The sequence below is a fragment of the Periplaneta americana genome, chromosome 6 (genome assembly GCF_040183065.1).
Source record: "Periplaneta americana isolate PAMFEO1 chromosome 6, P.americana_PAMFEO1_priV1, whole genome shotgun sequence".
NCBI classification, from domain to species: Eukaryota; Metazoa; Arthropoda; class Insecta; order Blattodea; family Blattidae; genus Periplaneta; species Periplaneta americana.
The window spans coordinates 6,723,071-6,749,121 of NC_091122.1; the positions used below are offsets into that span (position 1 = coordinate 6,723,071).

At 34.1% G+C, this 26,051-nt stretch overlaps 1 protein-coding gene across 2 annotated transcripts; it reads left to right on the forward strand.

Annotated features, from left to right (window-relative positions):
- Positions 1 to 402: 402 nt before the first annotated feature.
- On the forward strand, positions 403 to 25,560 carry LOC138700930 (dehydrogenase/reductase SDR family member 11-like). 2 transcript variants are annotated; one of them, XM_069827369.1, is made up of 7 exons: positions 403 to 538; positions 8,905 to 9,040; positions 10,658 to 10,826; positions 14,916 to 15,045; positions 22,091 to 22,223; positions 23,669 to 23,821; positions 25,400 to 25,560. In XM_069827369.1, exons 2-7 carry the CDS (start codon positions 8,909 to 8,911, stop codon positions 25,439 to 25,441), a joined length of 759 nt encoding a protein of 252 aa, XP_069683470.1. In that variant the 5' UTR covers positions 403 to 538; positions 8,905 to 8,908; the 3' UTR covers positions 25,442 to 25,560. The 2 variants fall into 2 exon arrangements, with proteins under 2 accessions (XP_069683470.1, XP_069683469.1); XM_069827368.1 differs by lacking the exon at positions 403 to 538 and adding an exon at positions 632 to 756.
- Positions 25,561 to 26,051: the final 491 nt, after the last annotated feature.

The window sequence follows — 26,051 nt, forward strand, 5'->3', positions numbered from 1 at the left end:
CTCAGGATAGGGACTGATGGCGGGCTTATGTGAGGGCGGCAATGAACCTCTGAGTTCTCTAATAGCAATTTGTAAGTAAATAATAATAATAATAATAATAATAATAATAATAATAATTATTATTATTATTATTATTATTATTATTACTATTATAAAAGTTGTTCTTAAACATTTTTTTCTATGTTGCGTAACGCGAAAACAGTTTTCATAATGTCTCTTCGAGATCGAGAGATAAAGAGGAAGTGAATATTGAATAATGTTACAATAAAAAGTCATTTTTCTTGAAAGTATGACAAGTGATTCCGTTGTAGCATTATTTTCCTCTAAGACGCGGGGTAAGTAACTTGTCCGTCATGCACAAGCGATGTAAGATTGCGAATTGATATTACGCAAAAGAGAAAACACTTCCAGTCCGAACGCGCCATTCCTTCAAACCGTGAGCGGGGAATACCCCGCTCTCCGTTCTCTATATAGACAACTGACAATCAGGCTGTGAAAGTCAGTCGTGGTTACTCGCGCAGCAACAGCAGTTATCCAGGTAACAGTAGATGTTCACATGTTTGCGGTTGTCATGGTGCAGCGATATCCGTTTGTGGTTTGTTTCTTATCAGCTGGCATTACCCTTGTTTAGTAAACAGATTCTGCTATGAATATTCATTTTTTTGCATTCTTTCAGTTTAACATAAAAGTAAACCTACAGGTTTTTGATTTCCCATCTTGTGTGTTTTATTTGAATAGCAGGTTCGAAGCTTCAAGGTAGGTGGGTTGTGTTTTTATCCCTTGTAGTGTTTTGGCTAGTGTCAGCTGTGTTTTGTTGTCGGTTTTTGAAGCAATCGTATTACTTCCCTTTCTAAGAAACAAAAGAGTGAATAAATATTTTCGTTTCTGTGCTTCTAGTATTACCGTAAGATAGTGATTGCAAATTATTGTTCTTCAAGCACCATATAGCTTATTTTTTTTTTTAATTTTACGTGAGTCTGAGGACATATATGAACATTTAATAAGTAAATGGTTGAGAAAAAAAAATGTCTATTTTTGAATAATTACAACATTGAACGTGTTTTTCAATATACCCAATATTTATTAACGGCAGAGGATGCTTAAATATAGTCAAAACCAATAATTTGTTTCCTTTAAAATACATTTTGATATGTGAAAAATACATTACGCAAAATTTGACGTATATTTATGCCCCTGTAAGCTGCAGTGACGCCATTTTTAAATCTCTGGCGTAAAGAGTTTTAAAATGATAACATTGATTGAAATTTCCCATAACTTTAGTTTTTTGCTTTATTCCTTACATCCATGATATTTGAAACACGTTACTTAGGCTATTAGGAAATTTTTCATTGGAATAGAAATTTGATATTTTGTTATTTGAAAAAATAGCAACAGTAACAAATATAAATGATACTCGGGAGGAAATTAAACACAGATTAAAAATGTGAGAAATGCCTGTTATTATTCGGTTGAGAAGCTTTTATCATCCAGTCTGCTGTCAAAAAATCTGAAAGTCAGAGTTTATAAAACAGTTATATTACCGGTTGTTCTGTATGGTTGTGAAACTTGGACTCTCAATTCGACAGAGGAACATAGGTTAAGGGTGTTTGAGAATAAGGTGCTTAGGAAAATATTTGGGGCTAAGAGGGATGAAGTTACAGGAGAATGGAGAAAGTTACACAACACAGAAATTCACGCATTGTATTCTTCACCTGACATAATTAGGAACATTAAATCCAGACGTTTGAGATGGGCAGGGCATGTAGCACGTATGGGCGAATCCAGACATGCATATAGAGTGATAGTTGGAAGGCCGGAGGGAAAAAGACCTTTAGGGAGGCCGAGACGTAGATGGGAAGATAATATTAAGATGGATTTGAGGGAGGTGGGGTATGACGATAGAGACTGGATTAATGTTGCTCAGGATAGGGACCAATGACGGGCTTATGTGAGGGCGGCAATGAACCTCCGGGTTCCTTAAAAGCCAGTAAGTAAGTAAGTTATTTGAAAAATATGTCTCCATATTTCTATAAAAGTAGGTACAAGTATCTCTATAATTATTCATTCTTTTAAAATGTAATTTTGATCTTACAACTTTGAAAGCTACTGTCAAAATTATGCTACAGACATTTTAAAAAACGTGCTTTAGGAGTAAAATTTCATAGAAAATTTTTAATTGGTCTTAAAAATGGCTGAGGTATATCAATTTTAGTGAATTACTATACCCGGTACTTTTTTTTTTTTTAAATTTTGGTACGAATTTTTTAAACTAATATCAAATTTTAAGTTCTTGGAGCAATGATATTTCTATATTTAAAATTCAAATTCTACATCAATTAGAAAAAAAACTCAAATTTAACTATCCTAAACCCTTAAAAGTAATATATTTTTAACAACTGTGTTAATAACAATAAAAAATTATTTTATATTTAATTGAATCCAGAACATAGTGTAACGTTTTCAGGTTCTGCCATTTTTCTTTTCTACCGTCACTTCATTTGTGGAACTTACTGAAAAGAAATCAGTAGTTCAGAATACATTATTATTATTTTTTTTAATTGTATTATGTAATACATTTGCGGATTTAGAAGTTAGTTATATAAGAGATCAAATTAAAATTATAAAACAAAAATGTTTCTAGCCACTACCGTAAGAGCCAGGCTCGTGTACGGTGTGGTCTTAGTCAATAATATAACATAACATTTACAAGGACAGTTTACTAAATACAGTAAGTAACTTAATTCAAACCAATAAATAACACAAAGAGTAAAAAAAAAGAGAGAGAGAAACACATTTAATATAAATTGACAATCACTTCGTTAACTTCGTTCCTGCATGGTTATAAAACTTCATCATAATTTACCATCACCGTTACTATTGTCATCTTCATCGCTATCAGCATTATCATCGTTGCCATTTTCATCATCAGGAAATCAACAATATTATTTATCATCGCAGTCATTATTGCTACATTTTAACATCATAATAATCGTCGTCATTTTCATCGTTACCATTGTCATCTTCTTCGCATTTTCATTGTTGCTTTGTCATCATAAAATCAACAATATTACTTATCGTCTTTATTACATTTATAATTATCTTGACAATAATCTTCAATATCATCGCACAATTGTCATCTTCATCATATTGTTATTATCGTTTTGCCATTGTCATCCTCACAAAATTATCAATAATATTTATCATGATAGTCATTACTCTTATGTTTAAAACTACCTTCATAATATTATTAATTATCATCATTGTCATCGGTGCTATTACGTTGAATGGTAAGTGTAATCATCAACGTAATCAGAACCTCAGTCATTTCATCATCATAATCGTAACCAATCCCTGCTAGTCTGAAACCTGCATCACATTAACGCAGGAAAATTCCAGGTTAGATAACTTGCTGAGTCAATGGGAAGTCTGTGAACTTTATTTCCTGTTTACAAAGTGGAGTAAACCCACAACACCGCGTTTGATTACCGAGTCGTGAGTGTGGCATAAGTGAGACAGACGGGATATCATGAAGGGCAACAAAATAAGCTCACATTAGTTATTTTGCAGATTGTATAACTGTCGAACTCTGTCATTAGACTACTGTAGATTAAATTTTAATTTAGTTTTAGTTTTTTGTCTTTATTTTAGTTATAATTATATTTGTAGTGATGTGGGAAAGAAGAACTAGTAGCCTTAAACCTATGGAAATAAATAAATAAATGGATGAATTAATTAATTAATTAATTAATTAATGAATAAGTAAATAAGTATAAGTAAGCTTTAAAGTAAATAAATAAATAATAAATTAATTAATTAATAAGTGAATAAATTAATAAATGAATAAAGGAATAAGTAAGTTTTTAAATAAATAAGTAAATAAATGAATTAATGAAAGAATAAATGAATATGTAAATAAATAAATGCGTGTTATTATTCGGTTGAGAAGGTTTTATCATCCAGTCTGCTGTCAAAAATCTGAAGGTTAGAATTTATAAAACAGTTATATTACCGGTTGTTCTTTATAGTTGTGAAACTTGGACTCTCACTTTGAGAGAGGAACATAGGTTAAGGGTGTTTGAAAATAAGGTTGTTACGAAATTATTTGGGGCTAAGAGGGATGAAGTTACAGGAGAATGGAGAAAGTTACACAACACAGAACTGCACGCATTGTATTCTTCACCTGACATAATTAGGAACATTAAATCCAGACGTTTGAGATGGGCAGGGCATGTAGCACGTATGGGCGAATCCAGAAATGAATATAGTGTGTTAGTTGGGAAGCCGGAGGGAAAAAGACCTTTGGGGAGGCCGAGACGTAGATGGGAAGATAATATTAAAATGGATTTGAGGAGGTGGGACATGATGATAGAGACTGGATTAATCTTGCTTATGATAGGGACCTATGGCGGGCTTATGTGAGGGCGGCAATGAACCTCCGGGTTCCTTACAAGCCAATAAGTAAATAAGTAAGTAAGTATAGCTATGATATCTATCCTAACTGAATTTTAGTCAACAATAAAAAGGCATTTATGCCAGAAGAAAAATCAATAAAACACCAGATCGCTCCATGATTTGTACTTATCTGCTTGAAATTGTTCAAGAATATAGCGTTAATTAATGTAAAACAGGAATTTTACTGAACACCAGGAAAGTTATCAACTGTAGTTATTGCAATAAGAAGTGCGGTTTGGTGTTTCGTCTCTCAAGGAAGTGCTGCTAATTTCACTATAGTCTTGGCTACGCTCCGGTATTCCCACAGATGTTTTCCTCTTCTGGTTCTCTCAAGAGAATGTGTCAGGAATGAGTAATGTAACCACGATGAAGCGTGAACTCCTCCTATAATCCCGGGGCTGCATCATCAGAATGCAAGGTCACAATGCTGTAACAAGTGCAGCTGTTTTTATGCAGATGTGTTTCAGCTCCATCAATAACCTTCCAACTTCTTTTATTTTCCCATTACAAAATTGTTGTAATTCTGCAAAACAGGGATATCGAAATTATCACGAAAGAGTTTTCAGCATCTGTGGTATCGCAAAAGTAGTTTAGGGCATGTCTGTCTGTCTTTATTATCCGGTGTACAGGAATTTATCTCCTATTATTTACTCCGAAACATTGAAAAACCTTAACATTTTAAATGATATGAGCAAGAAACATAATAAATATAAAATAGGCCTATATTTTCTTGTCTATTCCAATCTTAGACAGAAACCAGTTTATCAGTCTCAGGAAAAATTCGAACCTACACCCTACTAGAGACTCCGAACACGAGTGACGTTCGTTATCTCTAAATTACGCCGATAGTCTTAATGGAATCTTACGGTCATTGCATTTTAAATAGTAAATCTTAGTCATAAATTCTACTGGTACAATTACGACAGATTGAACTGCTGTGAACAATCGGCGAAAGAGATTTCGAGATAAATAAAGAAGTGTATATAGTATTTGTGCACATAGAAAAGGCATTTGACAGAATGGATTGGAATAAATTGATGGGGATCCTAAGAGAAATTGGTGTGGAGTGGAAAGAGAGAAGGCTGTTCAGTAATATTTATATGAAACAACGAGTCAAAGTCAGGATAGGAGAAGAAATGTCAGAAGGAAGTGAAATAGGAAGAGGAGTACGTTAAGGATGCCCTTTATCACCTACCTGCTCAACATCTACTTGGAGGATTTAGTGAAGAACTGTATTCAGAACATGGGATGGGTGATAGTAGGAGGAAGAAGAATAAATTTTTTTTTATAAAATGACACATACTTTTTTAATTTATATAACTATCTACCTAGGTAGTGAGTACAAATTAAAATTATGAAACAAAATTGCTTCTAGCCACTAGCTCGTGTACGGCGTGGTCTTAGCCAGTAATATAGCATAAAATTTACAAAGACACTTTACTAAATACAGTAAGTAACTTAATTCAAACCAATAACTAATACACAAAAACAAAAAGAGAGAGAAGAAGAAGAAAGAGAAAAAGAGAGAAAAAACACATTTAATATAAAATGACAATCATACAGAAGCCAGTGGTATTCAATAAAAACATGAATATAGTCGACAGAAATAAAAGGTAAAAAATACACACATTTGTTAATATTATATATCGTGAACAATTTTATAAATTTCTTTCTTAAAAGCTTCAATTTTAAAATATTTCAAATTTGGAAAATGGTTTGTAATTTTATTATAAAGTCTTGGGCCGAAACTAGCTCCATGTAGCTGCACTTGTATGACATTTAGGCTCAATTAATGGGAAAGTAGACTTTTGTCTTCCAGTACGATATTCATGTCGATTAGATTTTTTATTTTTATTTTATTTTATTTAAATTTAAATATAAAGAATAAAGAATATAATTACAAAACAACAAAAGAGAAATAGAAATAAAGTGTCTAAGATTTGCTGATGATATGGCGTTGTTAGCAGAAGAGGAGATGATACTAAGGGATATGCTACTGGAGCTAAATGACAGCTGTGAGCAGTATGGGATGAAGATAAATGCAAACAAGACGAAGAGCATGGTCATAGGAAGAAAAATAAAGAAGGTAAACGTGCGAATTCTAAATGAGGAGCAGGTGGACAGCTTCAAATACTTGGGGTGTACTATAAGCAGTAACATGAGCTGCTGCCAGGAAGTCAAAAGGAGGATAGCAATGGCAAAGGAAACTTTTAATAGAAAAAGGAGCATCTTCTGCGGACCTCTGGGAAAAGAACTAAGGAAGAACTGGTAAAGTACTTTGTGTGGAGTGTGGCATTGTATGGGGCAGAAACATGGACATTACGACGAAGTGAAGAAAAACGAATAGAAGCATTTGAAATGTGGATATGGAGAAGAATGGAGCGTATGAAGTGGACAGACAGAATAAGAAATGAAGCTGTGTTGGAAAGAGTGGGTGAAGAAAGGATGATGTTGAAACTGATCAGGAAGAGAAAAAGAAATTGTCTTTGTCATTAGCTAAGAAGAAACTGTCTACTGAAAGATGCACTGGAAGGAATGGTGAACGGGAGAAGAGATCGGGGCAGAAGAAGATATCAGATGATAGACGACATTGAGATATAACTATTCTATGGATCATATCCAGAAAATAGGAAGGATTTGAGAATGCTGGATTTTCAGTGAAACACGTGCCCTTGGGCAGAAAAAAATTAATTAAATCAGATTGGAATGCACATAGATAGTATTAAAACATATTCATAAAGGGTACAAAATTATTTATACTAGCGCAGATAAGCGCCTATTGAAAAACAGAGGCACTCAGTGCGGATTTCTGATGCGTCCCCTCTTTAAGGAAATCATTTGTAACGCTTCTTTTATTGTAGTTTACCAGACACGCTTCATTCCAATATTTCAACAGCAATAGTCCTATTCAATTCTAAATACATAATTCCAAATTTTCAACTCTTTCACTTAAGAGCTGAATGACTAGCAATTTATGAGTCATCTCTGCGCGTACATTTTGCCTGATAGTAGTAGACTAGTAGTAGTTTATTGACTTTCCTGGCTTTGAGCCAGAGGCCGTTTTTGGGTCTTATACGCACAGGATGCCCTCTCCAGCCATTGTACATAAATAATAATAAATACATATTTACATACTGTATATGACACTATTTCTGGCATAAGTGCCAGTTGGTGTGTGAGTGCAGTGATTGGTTTTATTTATTTATTTCTTTCTTTTTTTTCCAATTCAGAGGATAATTTACAAAGAGGATTGTATACATTAAATAAAATATTAAAAGATTTTGGGATGGAAATTTCAGCACAAAAATCAAAAGTAATGGCATTTTTAGAACAAGACCCAGTCAGAAGTAAGATAATACACAATAACCAATGCCTCGAACAAGTGCAAAATTTCAATTATCTGGGTTGTGAAATATCTTATCAAAATGAAAAATATGTGAACAAGAAAATTACCAAATTTACACAAATTCTAGGAATAATAAACAATACATTAAAAGCTAAATTAGTACAAAAATCTACAAGAATAAAAATATATAATACACTAGCATTACCCTCCCTTTTATTTGGACATTAAAGAAAAAAGACATGAACAGAATCAAAGCAACGGAAATGAAATTTTTCAAGAGGACAGCAGGATATATTCTTTTAAACCGAAAAAAGGAATGAAGAAATTTTAGAACAATTAGAAGTAGAGTCAATAGAAGAAAAAATCAGCAGATACAAATTCAATTGGCTAGATCATGTGTGAAGAATGGAAAATTCAAGAATCCCAAAAATTATGATGCAGTATAAACCTAGAGGACATCGTCGACCAGGAAGACCTTTAAGAAGACTGCTAGATGGGGCCGAAACAGGTCTACAGAGGCCTAATTCGTGAAGGATGATGATGATTTATTTATTTATTTATTTTATTTTACTTATTTATATTTTTTTTATTATTTTTTTATTTTGATGTAGGCCTAATTTGTTAATTTGCGATGCTTAAGGAATGGTGAACGGGACAAGAGTTCGGGGTAAAAGATATCAGTTGATATAGGTATTATATGGGGAGATTAAGAGGAAAGCAAGAAATTTGGAAGGATGGGAAATGCTGGGTTTGCAGTTAAAGACTTGCTCTTGGGTAGAACACTGTGTACATACATACATACATACTTTTTTTTTTTAAGTTTCCCCTTCCGGTGCCAGAAGCGTGTGAATGGTTATGGAGACTTTCATGGTGTGGTGTTATTTTATTCATCTGCCTCTCTGTTGCTGTCGTGTGTCCTCTCAGACAGTATTCAAATTTCCAACAGTGTTTGCGGTTTTGTTTGTGTGTTTTAGTTTGGTGGTTGAGGCTGGTGGTAGTTGTAGAGGAGTTTCTCCAGTGTTGTTCTGTTGTTTGTGTTCGTTGGATTTGCAAATATGTGTCTGCCTGATAAAGTTATCATTAAATATGTTTCTTAATTGTTTCAGAAAAATGCAACGTTGGGCAGGACGTGTTGCCGTGGTGACGGGAGCCAGTTCCGGGATTGGGGCGGCCATCACTAAGGAACTGGTCAAAAGCGGAGTAAAAGTTGTTGGACTGGCACGTAGGGTGGAAAGGGTTGAGGTATGTGCACACACAATGCTTTCAACTTAAAAAAAGTACGTAACGTAACTACGTGTATGTTTTTGTTTGTAGTAGTAAGACTTCAAAAAGTCGTATGACTCGGTTAAGAGAGCAGTTTTATATAATATTCTTATTGAATTTGGTATTCCCAAGAAACTAGTTCGATTAATTAAAATGTGTCTCAGTGAAACTTACAGCAGACTCCGTAGAGGCCAATTTCTGCCAGATGCTTTTCCAATTTACCGCGGGATAAAGCAAGGAGATGCACTATCACCTTTACTTTTTAACTTCGCTCTAGAGTATGTCATTAGGAAAGTTCAGGATAACAGAGAGGGTTCGGAATTGAACGGGTTACATCAGCTGCTTGTCTATGAGGATGACGTGAATATGTTAGGAGAAAATCCACAAACGATTAGGGAAAACACGGAAATTTTACTTGAAGTAAGTAAAGCGATAGGTTAGGAAGTAAATCCCGAAAAGACAAAGTATATGATTATGTCTCGTGAGCAGAATATTGTACGAAATGGAACTATAAATATTGGAAATTTATCTTTTGAAGAAGTGGAGAAATTCAAATATCTTGGAGCAACAGTAACAAATATAAATGATACTCGGGAAGAAATTAAACACAGAATAAATATGGGAAATGCCTGTTATTATTCGGTTGAGAAACTTTTAACGTCTAGTCTGCTGTCAAAAAATCTGAAAGTTAGAATTTATAAAACAGTTATACTACCGGTTGTTCTTTATGGTTGTGAAACTTGGATTCTCACTTTGAGAGAGGAACGGAGATTAAGGGTGTTTGAGAATAAGGTGCTTAGGAAAATATTTGGGGCTAAGAGGGATGAAGTTACATGAGAATGGAGAAAGTTACACAATGCAGAACTACACACATTGTATTCTTCACCTGACATAATTAGGAACATTGAATCCAGACGTTTGAGATGGGCAGGGCATGTAGCACGAATGGACGAATCCAGAAATGCATATAGAGTGTTAGTTGGGAGGCCGTAGGGAAGAAGACCTTTAGGGAGGCCGAGACGTAGATGGGAAGATAATATTAAAATGGATTTGAGGGAGGTGGGATATGATGATAGAGAATGGATTAATCTTGCTCAGGATAGGGACCGATAGCGGGCTTATGTGAGGGCGGTAATGAACCTCCGGATTCCTTAAAAGCCAGTAAGTAAGTAAGTAAGTAAGTAAGTAAGTAAGTAAGTAAGTAAGTAAGTAAGTAAGTAAGTAAGCAAGTACTAGTACAACACAAGGGGTTAGTATCGATACTTAATACAAGACAGAAATTTTCATGCAGCGTTGTTGATTGTCATGAATTCACCTACAGAATAGAAGTCGTGAGAAATTAGGTACTTCTTTAATTTGGCCCTAAATAATCTTATGTTTTGTGTTTGATTTTGTATATTTAGAGAGGAAGGCTATTAAACTTTTTTACTTCCAACTATATCTAGCGTTATTTGGATGTTACGAGATATTAAAACAGTACCATGACTGTAACTATGAGTATGCGTCTTTAAATGAACTACAACTTCTTCCACTACCACTATTTTTGACATTTTTTCACAAGGCAGGCGTAGTAGTGATACTATTTTCTGTTTGTAGGAGCTCTCGTCAAAGTTGAGTTCTGAGCCCGGCAGACTGTTCGCTGTGAAAGCAGACATCACCAAAGAATCTGACATCAAGGAGGCATTCCAGTGGGTCAAGAAGAATCTGGGGGGCGTGGACATCCTGGTCAACAATGCCGGCGTCAACATAGGCAACTCACTCACAGGTAAGGTTCCCATCACACCTCTACTGCCCAAAAACGTTTATACGTCTATTATTTTTAAATACAAATTTCGTCATTTTATACAGAGTTTAAAGATGCTCAGTTCCTTTACTTAAAGCAGCGGTGGCGAAAATGTGATCGTGCGCCGAGCCACTGTGTAACCTGCAACGTGCATAGCACCTAAGGAGGGAGGCGGACACCCGAAGGGGAAGTGAAGCAACTGTCTGACTTATTAACGACTTTTTAAGTTTCCTTACGTCAAGCACTTAAATATAATTTTATACAGTACAAGGCTACAAACTAATGTTTAGTACGTGTAACGAAGAAAGAAATGAAGAATAAATGAACAATATCACAACCTAAAATTAACTGTCTTCAGAATGTATCTGCGACAGAGTTTCAAAATCAGGAATTATGTCACTTACTGCCAGTCGTAGTTGATCACGAAGGTATTTGTCTGTCAGTCGTGATCTAAATTTGGTTTTTAGTGTTTTAATTGTTGAAAATAATTTTTCACAAACGTAAGTTGTAGCGAACATGGCTTCAACAGAGCAAGCGAAAGAACGAAGCTTCGGATATTTATTTTTTGGCAAGGATTTGAAAATTTCAACATTTGTCAAGTCCTTACATCTAGCTTTCATTTAACATCACATAGTAAATCTGTATTATTCGTACATCTGCCGAAAAAGGATCGAGTGCGGAGATAATGATAATGATAATAATAATGATGATAACAATAATAATAATAGGCCTAATAATAATAATAATAATAATAATAATAATAATAATAATAATAATAACACAACCTTTTAATGTTTCATGAGTGACATGTAGTATAATGTCGTTTTATGTTATACAACCGTTTTCCTCTTAATAATTGTGAACAAATCATACATTTAATATTCTCACCATATTGGCAGCAAAAAATACGTCCTCCCATCCTACTTGGAACTTTCGTTTTTGTAGAGGTACATGGTTTCGAGAGAGACATTGCGACGATACGCCACTCGCAGGTTAGAGACAAATACAAATGGAACGGACTTTGATTCCAGTGAGTGACAGGGTGGGGGTTGGGGAAGGCAGGAAGTAAGAGAAATGCACAGCTATCATTGCGAGCCACAATTTGCTCTCGAATCACGTTCTCGCCACGGCTAACTTGTATGTATGTATTTATTCACACTGCAATGGGTATATACCCGGTGGCAGTGGTAACTAATTACACTCAATAATGACAATAATAAACACAATTAATAAGAAATACAATTAATAATAATACTAATAATTAATAATAATAATAATAATAATAATAATAATAATAATAATAATAACAACAACAACAGTGAACATCCTAAATTAAATGAAGCACGATCACTTAAAATAAAATTTAAAGTAAATCTAATTTGTACCTTAAACCTATGTTCGAACTAAAACCCACGAGTATGATATGTTCATATCTGCACAAGTACCTTTCAACACTACACTCATTTCGCTGTCAACTCACTCACTGCACTGGAACTACGACACATTTCACTGATTCTATCCTGACTTCACTAACACTTCAAAAACATTTCACTGTTCAAATACTTTGCACTGCCACTATAAACTATAAAGCTTCACTGACAGGAACACGTTTCACTTACTCAACACACTTCACTGACACAACATAATTCTTCACTGATAGAACACTTCAATAACAAAATATCATTTACACCCTTTAAATACTGTGTATAATTATCGTCTATTAGTAAAGTCCGTAAGCATATTTTTAAATACGTTTTTGGTTGTTGGTAAAGCCTTTAGTAAGTCTGCAGGTAAAGCATTCCAGTCCCTGATAGTACGATTGAGAAAAGAAAACTTTCCAGTGTCCGTCCTCTGTCTTCTTTCCCTCAATTTATAAGAGATTTATAAGAGATAGTAAAAGAGAAGGTAAACGTTTTCTACTACATGTCATGATTATGGTTAAGGCCCCTGTAGGGACGGCTGTCCTATATATTTGCCTTCTTTACCCCCAAGAAAATGCCCTGGTAGATCAATGGAGGAAATCTATGACCGCATGGAAATCAAACCCACGACCTTCCAACTTGCAGCACAACACCTTACCAGCGACACTACCGCTTACCCACTTAAGAGATGTCAGGAAACTGTATTTGAAGCAAGAAGCGTTAATATAGGTCATTAGTACCTAACTTGAAATTGAATTAAAAAAAACACTTTCTGATATACAGTATTTTCTTTGTCTCATTTTGAAGACTGCAGTAAGCACATATTTTTATCAATCACTTCGTTTAGGAGGAAGTCTATTACATGAATTACGGTATGTGTTGGAATCTTCAGACTGACATGTATTCATCAAGTAAAGAGAATAACTGACTCGCGTTAGCTGATATATTCTAATGGTAATAATGTCATCAAACCACCTCAAGTTTTGTAGATTTGAATATCCAATACACAGCTGTACTCAGAAAATTACACACTGCAGAATCAGACCTGTAAATTATTTTAAGTAAATCTTGAAGTTTTTAATAACCAATTGAATTTGAGCTCTAAATATGTCGGCAATCCTGCAGGTCATGGCCTTCGTGTAATAGCCTATTGTTTATTGTAGTGTGTGTTTTGTTTTATTCTGAAAAGCAATGAGTTCTCAAAACTGACGAAAGATGGATTTTGGAAAATAGGAAAATAATGTAGGAAAATTGACATTTCACTGAAAACTACTATTTTTCTGAAAAACTTTGGGTTCCAAGTTTCAAAATGAGGGGTCATTTATAAAAATCCGTTCAGCCGTTTTCCCGTAATTTCCATTACCAGTTCAAATTATATATACAGACTAGTGGCTTGTGCAGCAAATGCTGCAAACTAAGTTTGTTAGAAGTTCAATTTTTCAGATTTATTTTCAATGAAGAATACCAGGCATTTTGAAAGTTATTTGCTTCCATAATAATGAAACATACTCCCTCTGAATGTTTTTTTTATGCCAAATACTTTTTCTTGAATCTATGCATTCTTCAGTTTTTGAGTTTCAACTCGAAATCGCAAGTAACAATGTCAGGACGATCAGCCGGTTTTTCTTGTGGGAGTGAAGCAGTAGCTATTTCAGATCATTGTGGATTGTAGGTGAGAGTTAAGAAAATGTCAGGTTTGCCATGATTTCCAACAATAGACATAGGCCTAGCGTCTTGGTATAGCTGCTGCATGTAGAGCTTGAAATGTAAAGGGTAAATCATTTTATCCTGCTAAGAGATCTTGCTAAAGTGATCGGTACACTATAACATTTTGTAGGCCTCTTATTTTGTCAGTAAGTAATACCTTTTCTTATTCCCTTGGGCATTATAATATTTGCGCTTCTTCCAGACAATACTGAAGAGAATCACACATAAATAGGCTATCTATATCACTTACTTACAAATGGCTTTGTTCATTGCCGTCCTCACATAAGCCCACTATCGGTCCCTGTCTTGAGCAAGATTAATCCAGTCTCTACCATCATATCCCACTTCTCTCAAATCCATTTTTAATGGTAATAATTTCATTAAACATTCTTAAGTTTTGTAGTTTTTAATATCCGATATACAGACAGCTGTAATCAGGAAATTACACACCAGAGAATCTGACCTGTAAATTCATTTTAGTAAGTCTGAAGTTTTTAATAACCAATATTACAGAAACGATCTGAAAAAATTACACAAATGAAGATCGACATATTGACATTATGATGTCAGACAATCTGAACCATCTGAACTCTAAATATGTCAGCAATCCTGCAGGTCGTAGCCTTCGTGTGATATTGTTTATTGTAGTGCGTTTGTGTTTTGTTTTATTCTGAAAAGCCATTATTTCTCAAAACTGACGAGATGGATTATGGTAAACAGGAAAATGATGTACGAAAATTGTTATTTCACTGAAAACTACTATTTTTCTGAAAAACTTTTGGTTCCAAGCTTCAAAATGAGGGGCCATTTATTAAAATCCGTTCAGCCGCTTTCCCGTAATTTCCATTACCAGTTCAAATTATATATATAGATGATACACAGTTCTCACGACATCTCTAAATTCGACGTGTTAATATTCAACAAAGACACTCTTTGGTTTCAGAGGGCCCTGAGGAGGCTTGGAAGGGAATGTTCGACTTGAACGTCTTCGCTTTGAGCAGCTGCACCAAAGAGGCCGTCCAGTCAATGAAGGAGCGTAATGTGGACGACGGACACATCGTGCATATAAACAGGTGGGTACACTAACAGACACTACTTCGAGAAGACCACTAACGCTTCTGTCTTTTTGTTGTTTTCCGCGTCGTTATTTGCGGAAGACTGATAAATTTATTTCGATGTAAGCCTAATTTACACACAAAGTGCAGTACTTACCATGCATAAAATGAGTGACGCTGAAAGCTGAAACGTAACTATGAAAATATTCGCGTTTTAATTCGACACGTAAATTCCATACCAAACCTTTTGACCGGGAATCTAGTTAAAATCTCACAGAACACTAAGCGACTGTAGGAAATTACCAAGGTAACTATAACAAGTTACAAATGCCTGTTATTATTCGGTTGAGAAGCTTTTGTCATCGTGTCTGCTCTCTTATCGCGCTTTCAATTTCTTACAACTCTTCGAAACCGACATCAAGCACTTCTTTCTATCCCTCATCATAGAACGTCTCTATACTCATCCTCCTATACTGTAGAAATACCTCGCCTCTGGAATTCGCTACCTGATGATGTTAGGGACTGCCGGACTTTATCATAATTCAAAATTAAATTGGAAAATTTTGTCTTGTTTAATGCTTTTTAGATATTGCTAGAAGTGTTAATTTGTGTTTTTTTTTTACTCCAGATTAAAATCGCAAGTTTCTTGTTTATGTTAGTTAATTAGGATACAATTAATTATACTTAATCACTCATTTAAAGTTTGTGTGACTGCAACCTGTGTATATTTTTGTGTGACTTTACTTCGTTTATAGTGTTTTTTTTTTCCTTTTTATTTCTGTTATTGTATTTGTATTCTTGGTGTTGTGGAAGAGAAGGCCTGATGGTCTTAACTACACCAGAATAAATAAATAAATACATAAATAAATAAATAAATAAAGTTGAAATTTATAAAACCGTTATATTACCAGTTGTTTTGTATGGTTGTGAAACTTGGACTCTCACTTTGCGAGAGGAACAGAGATTAAGGGTGTGCAAGTCCAGATTTTCAAGGAAAGCTCGCTGTAAAGCAGATCTTATTCATTTCAAGGGAAAAATTGTTTCGGGGCCGGGTATCGATCCCGGGACCTCTGGTTGAACGCACCAGCCCTCTACCGACTGAGCTACCCAGGAACTCCATCCGATACTGTCTCAATCTTTCTCTTTATATTCACACAACTCGAATGGGCTGACGAGACGCCAGAGACCCACATCGAGTGCACACAATGTGTGACTTGGAATTGTGGTTTTCTGTTAACGTACCTACAGTAACATATTATGAAATCTAGTTTTTCAGGTAGAGTTTTCTGTAAAGCAGGTCCCAGAGGTCCCGGGATCGATACCCGGCCCTGGAACAATTTTTCCCTTGAAATTATTAAGAGGTTAAGGATGTTCGACAAAAAAGTGCTTAGAAAAATATTTGGGGCTAAGAGGAATGAAGTTACAGGAGAATGGAGAAAGTTACACAACACAGAACTGCACGCATTGTATTCTTCACCTGATATAATTGCGAACAGTAAACACGTTTAAGATAGGCAGGGCATGTAGAACGTATGGGTGAATCCAGAAATGTATATAGAGTGTTAGTTGAAAGACCTGAATGGAAAACACCTTTTTGGAGGCCAAAGAGTAGATGGGAGGATAATATTAAAATAGATTTTTGAGGGAGGTGGGATAATCTTGCTCAGGATAGGGACCGATGGCGGGCTTATGTGTGAGCAGCAATGAATCTTCGAGTTCCTTAAGAGCCATTTGTAAGTAACTATAACAATTTATAGCATTCCACCACTATATAGTATAAATAAATCACCACACTAGAAATTAATTATATGTATAAAGAACGCTATGAAGAATTGAAGACTTGTGCATAAACAAATCCTCCTTGTGGCGAACAAATTATGAAGCCTGTTTTCATACTGGTACAAGACAATCTGAAGGCTCCTATCACCATGGATACCACATATTTCTCGCGGGTACTCGAAATCCAAGAGATTGATTATCCAGCTGACCTAAACCCAATTGAACATGTCTAAAATATACATGAAATGTGAACTGCAGTTTCCTAAACTTTCCAGAAAGTACTGATTGAAGAATGGGAGACCTTCCCCCAGATTCGTAGCCTACCAAGGAGATGTAGGGAGGTAATCCCTATCAATAGAAATTATACTAGATATTGAAGACCCCGGATCTTCGAAGTAACTACGAATTTCACAGTTTCATGTCCCATTTCTAATTTTTCTCTCTTTTCAACATTTTTCTTCTTGTAAATAAATTAAGGCCATGGAAAATAAGAATGAAATATTTTAATTTTGAAAAGCAAACGCAGACTTGTCATACCATATCGAATTTCAACCTGCAAATATAGTTCTATAAAAACTACAGATCATTTAATTTCTATTCGTCTAATTTTTTGAGAAGTAGTAGAAAAATAATCATACTTTACTTGAAAAATTTGGGTGAAAATTACACATAATATGTGTTTTTATGGGCGTGTCCTGATATTGCAAGTACTGTTCACAATTATTTAAAGAATTTCTATTGGTTCCCGCTTTTATTAAGACGTATTTAACTCAAGGATCTTATACGAGATGTCGTAGATGTCGACAATCTAAAGTTGTGACTTCTTTTACTGTTTTCTTTTTGGCAACGATATCATTTATTGAGTTGGGGTTTTTATGAGAAAAACTAGATTCTATGGCGCATATTTCACCTTCCATTCAGCTAGATTTATCCCATGGATTTGTACACATAAAATTACACAGTATCAGTGTAGGTGTAGAACCTGTTTTCCAGATTTCTGAAGTCATTCTAATACATTGAGGGAAGGAGATATGTTAGGCGGAGTTTGTTATGAAAACGTAACAAACGAAAGTAACTGTGGTTTCATCGAATCCCTATAGTTGCGTGAGAAGTTTGTGTTGTTCATGATTGTTATTGTGAGCATGGTTGGAATTGTAAGGATGTTTGGAATTTGAAATTAAAGTTTGATTTTTTTTTCATTTCCGTCTTTATATTGCCCGCATTTAAATTTAACAAGGCGGAGCCTTCTCGTTAACTACTGCATAATCGCTTCCTCATTCCATGAGGCCTAGTCTGCAGACAACAATGCAATTGATAGTCGAAACGATTCACACAGTTGTTTGAAATTGTAATGAACAGGGAAAGGATTTATATGTAAATACATATTTACTTATAAAGCTAATATAATTTATATTTTGCATTATCTTTATGTTTCACAATGTGTAGGGTTGAAAAATCCTACTTTTATTTTCCATATTTTTCCATATTTTAGAGTTTAGTACATATTTTCGTTAATTTCCATATATTTTCCATATTTCATATAAAACAGTCCATATTATATTAGGTTTAACAATAAAACAAAACAAAATTCCATTAACTTTTAAAAATACATTTCAACAATAGAGATTTAAACACATGTTCAGTAATCCCTTTAACATCAGAGTTATTTGAAAATTAGCAGTCCTATCAACAATGGGAAAGTAAGTTACAAAACTGTATTAATTTAATTTAAAATTTTTAACAGACTTCAGTTGTGCAGCTCAACAGTTAAATGCCAGTCAGAGTACACATAGGTTCAGTTTTGTAAATCATACTATAAAGACGGTAAATATGCCAAAAGTACGTCATTCAGTCAATTTAAAATCAAAACTAACAAGTTACATTTCAGAATTTAAAGAAGATGGTTTATCAACTGACAATAAAATATTATTTTGTAATTTGTGTCAGTGTGCAGTATCATCTACACAAAAGTTCCTGGTGCAACAACACATTACAACTAGTAAACATCAGGCCAACAAACAACTAAATTCCAAGCAGAGACAATTGTTTTTAACACAACCAACAACATCGAATGTAAGATCTGAGTTTAACATCGACCTGTGCCGTTCTCTCATCTCTGCTGATATTCCTCTCTACAAACTAAAGAATAAGGTCTTCAGGGAATTCCTTGAAAAATATACTCAACATACAATCCCGGATGAGTCAACACTTAGGAAGACGTATGCTCCATCCATCTACGATGAGACAATACAGAAGATAAGAGATGAAATTAAAGATAGTTCAATTTGGGTTTCCATTGATGAGACTCCCGACAAAGAAGGTAGACTTGTTGGTAATGTAGTTATCGGTTTGTTAAGTGAACAATATTCTGAACGAATTCTTTTACATTGTGATGTTCTAGAAAAGTGCAATAACAAAACTATAGTTAAACTGTTCAACGAAGCTATGGGTATCCTGTGGCCAAAGGGTATTATGTACGATAATGTGTTATTCTTTATTAGCGATGCTGCCCCTTATATGGTCAAAGCTGGACAAGCATTATCTGTTGTATATCCTAAATTGACTCATTTTACTTGTGTGGCGCATGCATTTCATCGTGTGGCAGAAGTGGTCAGAGACAATTTCCCTAAAGTAGATTTGTTGATTTCATCAGTGAAAAAAGTATTTCTCAAAGCTCCCAGTAGAGTTAACGTGTTGAAAGAAATGTACCCTGAAATTCCATTGCCACCAAAGCCAATTTTAACTAGATGGGGTACATGGCTAGAAGCAGTTGAATATTATGCCGAACATATAGACTCTATTAACAATGTTCTCCTTGCATTGGACTCTGAAGATGCAGTCTCAATTGATACTGCGAAAACAGTTACCTGTGACATAAGTGTGAAGAATGACTTAGCTCACATTCAGCATACATTTTCATGCATCATAAAAACGCTCAAAAGTCTCCAAAATAGGCACCTTTCACTATCTGAAAGTTTTGAAATTATAAATAGTACTGTGGAACAACTGAATCGTGGTAGAGGTAAAGTTGCAGATGCAGTAAGAGCTAAGGTGGACACTGTACTTTCAAAAAACCCTGGATATGAAGAACTACAAAAGGTTGTTGCTGTGATGAGTGGTGAATCAACAGTGAAGATTAACTTGGACTTATCCCCAGCAGACATTGTGAAATTGAATTATGTACCAGTTACTTCTTGTGACGTCGAACGCTCTTTTAGTCAGTATAAATCTATCCTCAGAGACAATAGAAGAAGATTCACTTTTCAGCACTTGAAAGAAATGTTTGTAACCTATTGTTATGGTAACAGACAATAAAAATTGTGTTTTGTTGAAACTACATTGGAAGATAAGGTACGTCCATTATATTTTTTGTTTAGTTTGATTAAAATGTACCAATATTTAACGTACATAGTCATTTTTTTATAATTTTAAGTCCATATTTAATTCCATATTTTGGTAAAAATCCATATTTAATTCCATATTTTGGTAAAAATAACTACATATATATTTACATATTTCATATATTTTTAGTCCATATAAATCCGTTCCCTGGTAATGAATAATATAGCATTACAGAAAATTGGATTCTTTTAGACATTAATACCACAGTTAAGTACTTCAGAATTAGATTATGTTAAATTATCTATTTCTGTCTTTAGAATCTCCGCATTTAAATTTAACAAGGCGTAGCCTTCCCGTTAACTACTTCATAGGGTAGGCGCTATCCTATTAAAATAACGCTCAGTTGTCTGCATTTCCGAATTAATCATCAAATAGTGTTCTAATTTACCGCTAGAGGGCATTATTAATTGTAGTGTTCTGAATTGAACCTAAAAAGAAAATTAATACCTCTGTAACTTAAACTATGAAGGACATACCTGGTTTATTTAGTATTTTCGCAATCTCATCCCATACGTTCTTTCTCCATATTACATTGCTATAATTCTAATTTCATAAATTGTAAAACTCTTCATACTGTTTGACTTATTAAAATAAGCTTCGCGTCATCCATTTCATTATACCTTCAATATTACAGCGATTGAAGGCTTTGCAATAGATATATTTGTCATGTCAGTCTTCTTGTCCCGTACGGAAATCCGTTTAAACTTCTCTGGCCAGAATTCTGGACGAAATCCGGTCATGCGGGCAGAGGCGATACAGTCAAGTGAGCAATACGGCAATGCGAAGAATAAAAAAGCGAACGCGCCATACGGATCAGTTCTGGTAAGTGGGCGCCTACCCATAATCGCTTCTTCATCAGTGTTGCCAATGCGATTCTTAAAAATCCGCTAAGGTACAGAGTAGAAACCGCTAAATTGTTATATTGTCAATGTAAAATAAGATTATTTTACCGCTGTGCGTGTTAAAAAAAGACCGCTAATTTCCTATATGAGCAATAGAAATTTCATACATTTTACCCGCTATACTAACAATGAAAAACGCTAAATCTAGCGGGAAAACCGCTGAATTGGCAACACTGTTCCTCATTCCATGAGGCCTAGTCTCGAGACAACAATGTAATTGATAATCGAAACGATTCACACATCAATATGACGCCAATGAGTTGTTTGAAATTGTAATGAATAATAAATAGTATAACGTTTCAGAGAACTGGGTTCATTTGGAAATTAATACCAGAGATAAGTACTAAGGATTTTAGACTATGTTATATTAAATATTTCTGTCTTCATACTGTCCGTTTTTATACTCGAATAATAATTTCTGATAAAATTAAAATTAAGTTTAATATTCCGTTAAGCTTTCACACGTTAAAAAACGTTTCTGGTCAATCTTTTCCAAGTCCATCTGATACCGCAATCACAGATCTACAGCAACTGTTTTTAACACGGCCCCCTTGTACAAAGATATGAAGGACTGAAATAAAGGAGCATCGAAATACATTATTCATTTATTATTTAATACGTCATCGTTATTGTTGGAATTGCCTATATAAAGAGACCACATCCCGGATGGCTGGGTGGTTTGTTTCAGGAAATACTGGAATGTACATAACCTCTTAAAATATAAAAACAAACGAAGTTGGATAGGCCAAGTTGCAGTATAACCATAACCTGAGCCAGGAATGAATAAATGAAGTTCCTTAACGAATGCATTGCGGGTGAGATCGACGTAGCTGCCGTAAGGGGCAATTCTGTAATTCTTGTTTCAAATTTTTTCAAGTGATGCGAGTAAAAACGTTCCGCATTAAAATCTCAAGGTGCTCAGCTAAGCTACTGCAGATACAAAGGTAATGACTAACCTTGTCTTGCTCTTCTTTTCACAGTCTTCTGGGTCACGTGATCCCTCCTGCAGAGTATTCCTTGTTCATGTACACGGCGTCCAAACACGCTGTCACAGCTCTGGCTGAGGGTCTTCGCCGCGAACTGGTCAGCCAGAAGTCCAGGATTCGAGTCACTGTAAGTAATAACAAGTAATTTTTATTCCTAATAATTTTAATAAGTTCTTAAAGAATGTAAAAAAAATCTTTGAAGTTCTTTTGCCCTATATAAAAACAGATAAAAGTTACCTCCACATTTCGTTTGCGAAGTTAATTTTTATTATGGAGACGGATCGGATTTAAGCCCAAACCATCAAATGAAGAGAACGAAGAAGACATTTTGAAAGTTACGTCTCCAGTAAATTCAATGATTAAGGGGTGAGGATGGTACTTATTTTTTGGTGAAAAATGAGTAAATTTAAAAAAAAAAAATTATTTAAAATACTTATGTGTGGAATGCATAGCATAACATTTTGTGGGTATTTGTGCCCTTATCGGATGTTGAAACGTCATTTTTAAACTTCCTGCGTTATGTATTTTTAAATCACACGCCCGCTTTTATCGGTTTCCAGTAACTTCATTTTCTTTTTTTTTTTTTTTTTTTTTTTTGCTACATTGCCAGACAAAAATGGATATAATTTCTGAACTATTACAGATACATGCATGAAATTTAGAACACACATTCTTTAGACTATTAGGAAACTTTTCTCTGTAACAGAATTTTGTTAATTGATTTCATTTTAAAAATACATCCGTTTGTTTGCAAGAAAGGAAATCAGAAAATTGTTATTAAATTTTAATTCTTTATTTTACAAATGTAGGGACTAATATCAAAATTCTGTTACAGACAGTTTGTAGAACATGCGTTTGAAAATACATTGCAAAAAAACTGCTTGAATCTATCTTTAAAAACGGTTTAGATATATTTGTTTTAGTACAATCCTGCATTGGGTAATTTTTTTTTCAAATTTGGGACTCCAAATTTTTTTTTTCAAAATATTTTCATTTGGTTGAGTTGCCACAGCTATGAGCTCTCTACATACAAAAATTAATATTTTACACCAAATAGGAAAAAAGTTAAAAAAATACCATCCTCTCTCCTTAATGGTCGTTTGTAGAACGTTGGATACCTTCTTATCCTCTTGTTGAGTATAAAAATTACTGTAGAAGTGTTTCCAGAAACTAAGGATAACTTTATACTGTGGCAAACCACTGAATAAATTATCCAATCATAAATGGCTGGAGTTATATTTTTCCAGGAGAAATGTTCAACACGGGAGATATAAAACACCTGTTAGCCAAGGTCACATGTTCACTGTTTCTTTCTTAATTTTCTTTTTTTCTTCTTTAGATCTTCTGATATTATTTAATTAACAGATAAAAAAATAAGGGTGTAATAACCGATTCTAGTTCTTCTTATGAGGAAGTTAAACAGATAATTAAAATAATCCTTGTAAAAAACTGTTACGTGGAAAAATTGTACGAAAAGAACTGAAATTACTAATCGTTTCCCTTTTAGATTAAGAGTGCCTTCCTGATATGATTTTGAGTGTTTATGTAGGCCCTATTTTGAACGTTTTCCAGAGTGTGAGTCCCGGGCTGGTAAACACTGAGTTCACAACGGTGTCCAGCAAAGACCACAACCCAGAGACAATGCAACAGACACATCCACATCTGCAACCAGAGGACCTCGCCGCGGCCGTCATGTACGTCTTGGGCACCCCACCTCACGTACAGGTACGTAGCAATTCAAAAATCAGAAAAAAGTGCTACACAAATATTTATGATGAGATATCACTAAACTATCACATTTTCATGATATTCAAAATAGGCGTATATCATTAACAAGGTTTTCAACTCTCTAACCGTTATTTTAAGAATAAGTATACTTAGGTGAAATTTGAATTTTCTTAACCGTTTGAGCAAAGTTTTTGAAAATCTGTATTTATAATATTGCACATAAATAATCTCTGTGCAATATTTCATCTCATTTGACTCAAAATAATAATGCATTATTAAAATATTTGTAAATTTAAATTTAATTTTCAAAAATCACTACTTCTTTAAATTTCAAAATTTTCAACTCTCTAACCGTTCTTTTAAAGATAAGTACACTTAGGTGAAATTTGAATTTTCTTAACCGTTTGAGCGAGGTTTTTTGATAATCTGTACCTATAACACTAAACATAAATAGTCTCTGTACACTATTTCATCTCATTTTACCCGAAATTATAATGCATTATTAAAATATTTGTAAATTTAAATTTAATTTTCAAAAATCACTAAGTTGCCCCTTCAAATTTCAAAATTTTCAACTCCTTAACCATTCTTGTAAGGATAAGTACACTTAGGTGAAAATTGAATTTTCTTAACCGTTTGAGAGAGGTTTTTGAAAATCTGTACATATAATACTGCACAAAAATAGTCCCTGTGCAATATTTCATCTCATTTGACCCGAAATTATAATGCATTATTAAAATATTTAATTTCAAAAAATTAATACTACTTCTAATTTCAAAATTTTCGACTCTCTAACCGTTGTTTTAAGGATAAGTACACTTAGGTGAAATTTGAATTTTCTTAACCGTTTGAGAGAGGTTTTTGAAAATCTGTACATATAATACAGAACATAAATAGTCTCTGTATAATATTTCTTCTCATTTTACCCGAAATTATAACGCACTATTAAAATATTTGTAAATTTAAATTTAATTTTCAAAAATCATTATTCCTTCAAATTTCAGAATTTTCAACCCCCTAAGAATAACTACACTTAGGTGAAATTTTAATTTTCTTAACCGTTTGAGCGAAGTTTTTGAAAATCTGTATTTATAATATCGCACATAAATAGTCTCTGTGCAATATTTAATCTCATTTTACCCGAAATTACAATACATTATTAAAATATTTGTAAATTTAAATTTAATTTTCAAAAACCACTACTCCTTTAATTTTCAAAATTGTTGTCTGAAATTTGCAAGTGACGTAATTTTCACTGGCGTTGCATCATCCACTTCACAGTTCTACCAACCTGTGAATTATTTATGCAATGATCCTCGTATTTATTGTACAGAATTTACGTTAGCTTTCGAGTTAGCTAATTGTAGCTAAATTATACGATTTTAAATATTCGTAAAAGAGCGAAATAAACTATTTATTTCATTATTTATATACTTTTATGATACATATAGTGTTCTTCATAATAATGATGGTCGTGGTGAAATGTTGAGAATGATGCTGTGTTACTGGAGATATCCTGTAGGCCTACCAACTTTGAATAATGAAATTAACCTCGTCTGTTTCTTTTTTCCGCAGGTTCATGAACTGACCCTCAGACCTACTGGGCAAGTTGGTTGATTTTGCATAACAGAAGAAATTCGTGTGTGAATTGTGTGTGTGTGTAATATTGAACAGAATTTGTATCTAGTAAAAATTATGCTCTTACTAATAAATCTCATTCTTTTTATATTTACAAAGTTTGTTTGTGTACATTATGAAAATGTCTTCCAATCCAATTAAAAAAATTCTGTAGTCGTGAAAACAGCGTTACATAACTTATGGCAAACGTATTGTACCGCAACCCAATGCGAACTCAAAACCACAAGTTCGTTGTTAGTAAGTACTAACGTCGTGCATTACAGGCGCTATATTCCGTTCAAGTTTGTCGACTATGATGAAGTTCGATATTTTGGTCTACGGAAGGAAGCCTATCGTGTTTGTTCAATCTTTTTATAAACATATTGGCTGTCCTCCACTCTCACCTCTTCATGTTTTAACCGCTTAAGGATTTTAACATAGAACTTGCATTAGTTTCTCATATGGAATAAGACACTAGAAAGATACTGCTTGAAAATAAGCATCTTCATGCTGAAAATGTATGTAGGTATACATCAGAGTGCTGCATTGGAGTTAAATCGCTCGCTTGAACTCGGTCGAGTGTCGCACCCTCGAGTTAGATACGATCGGT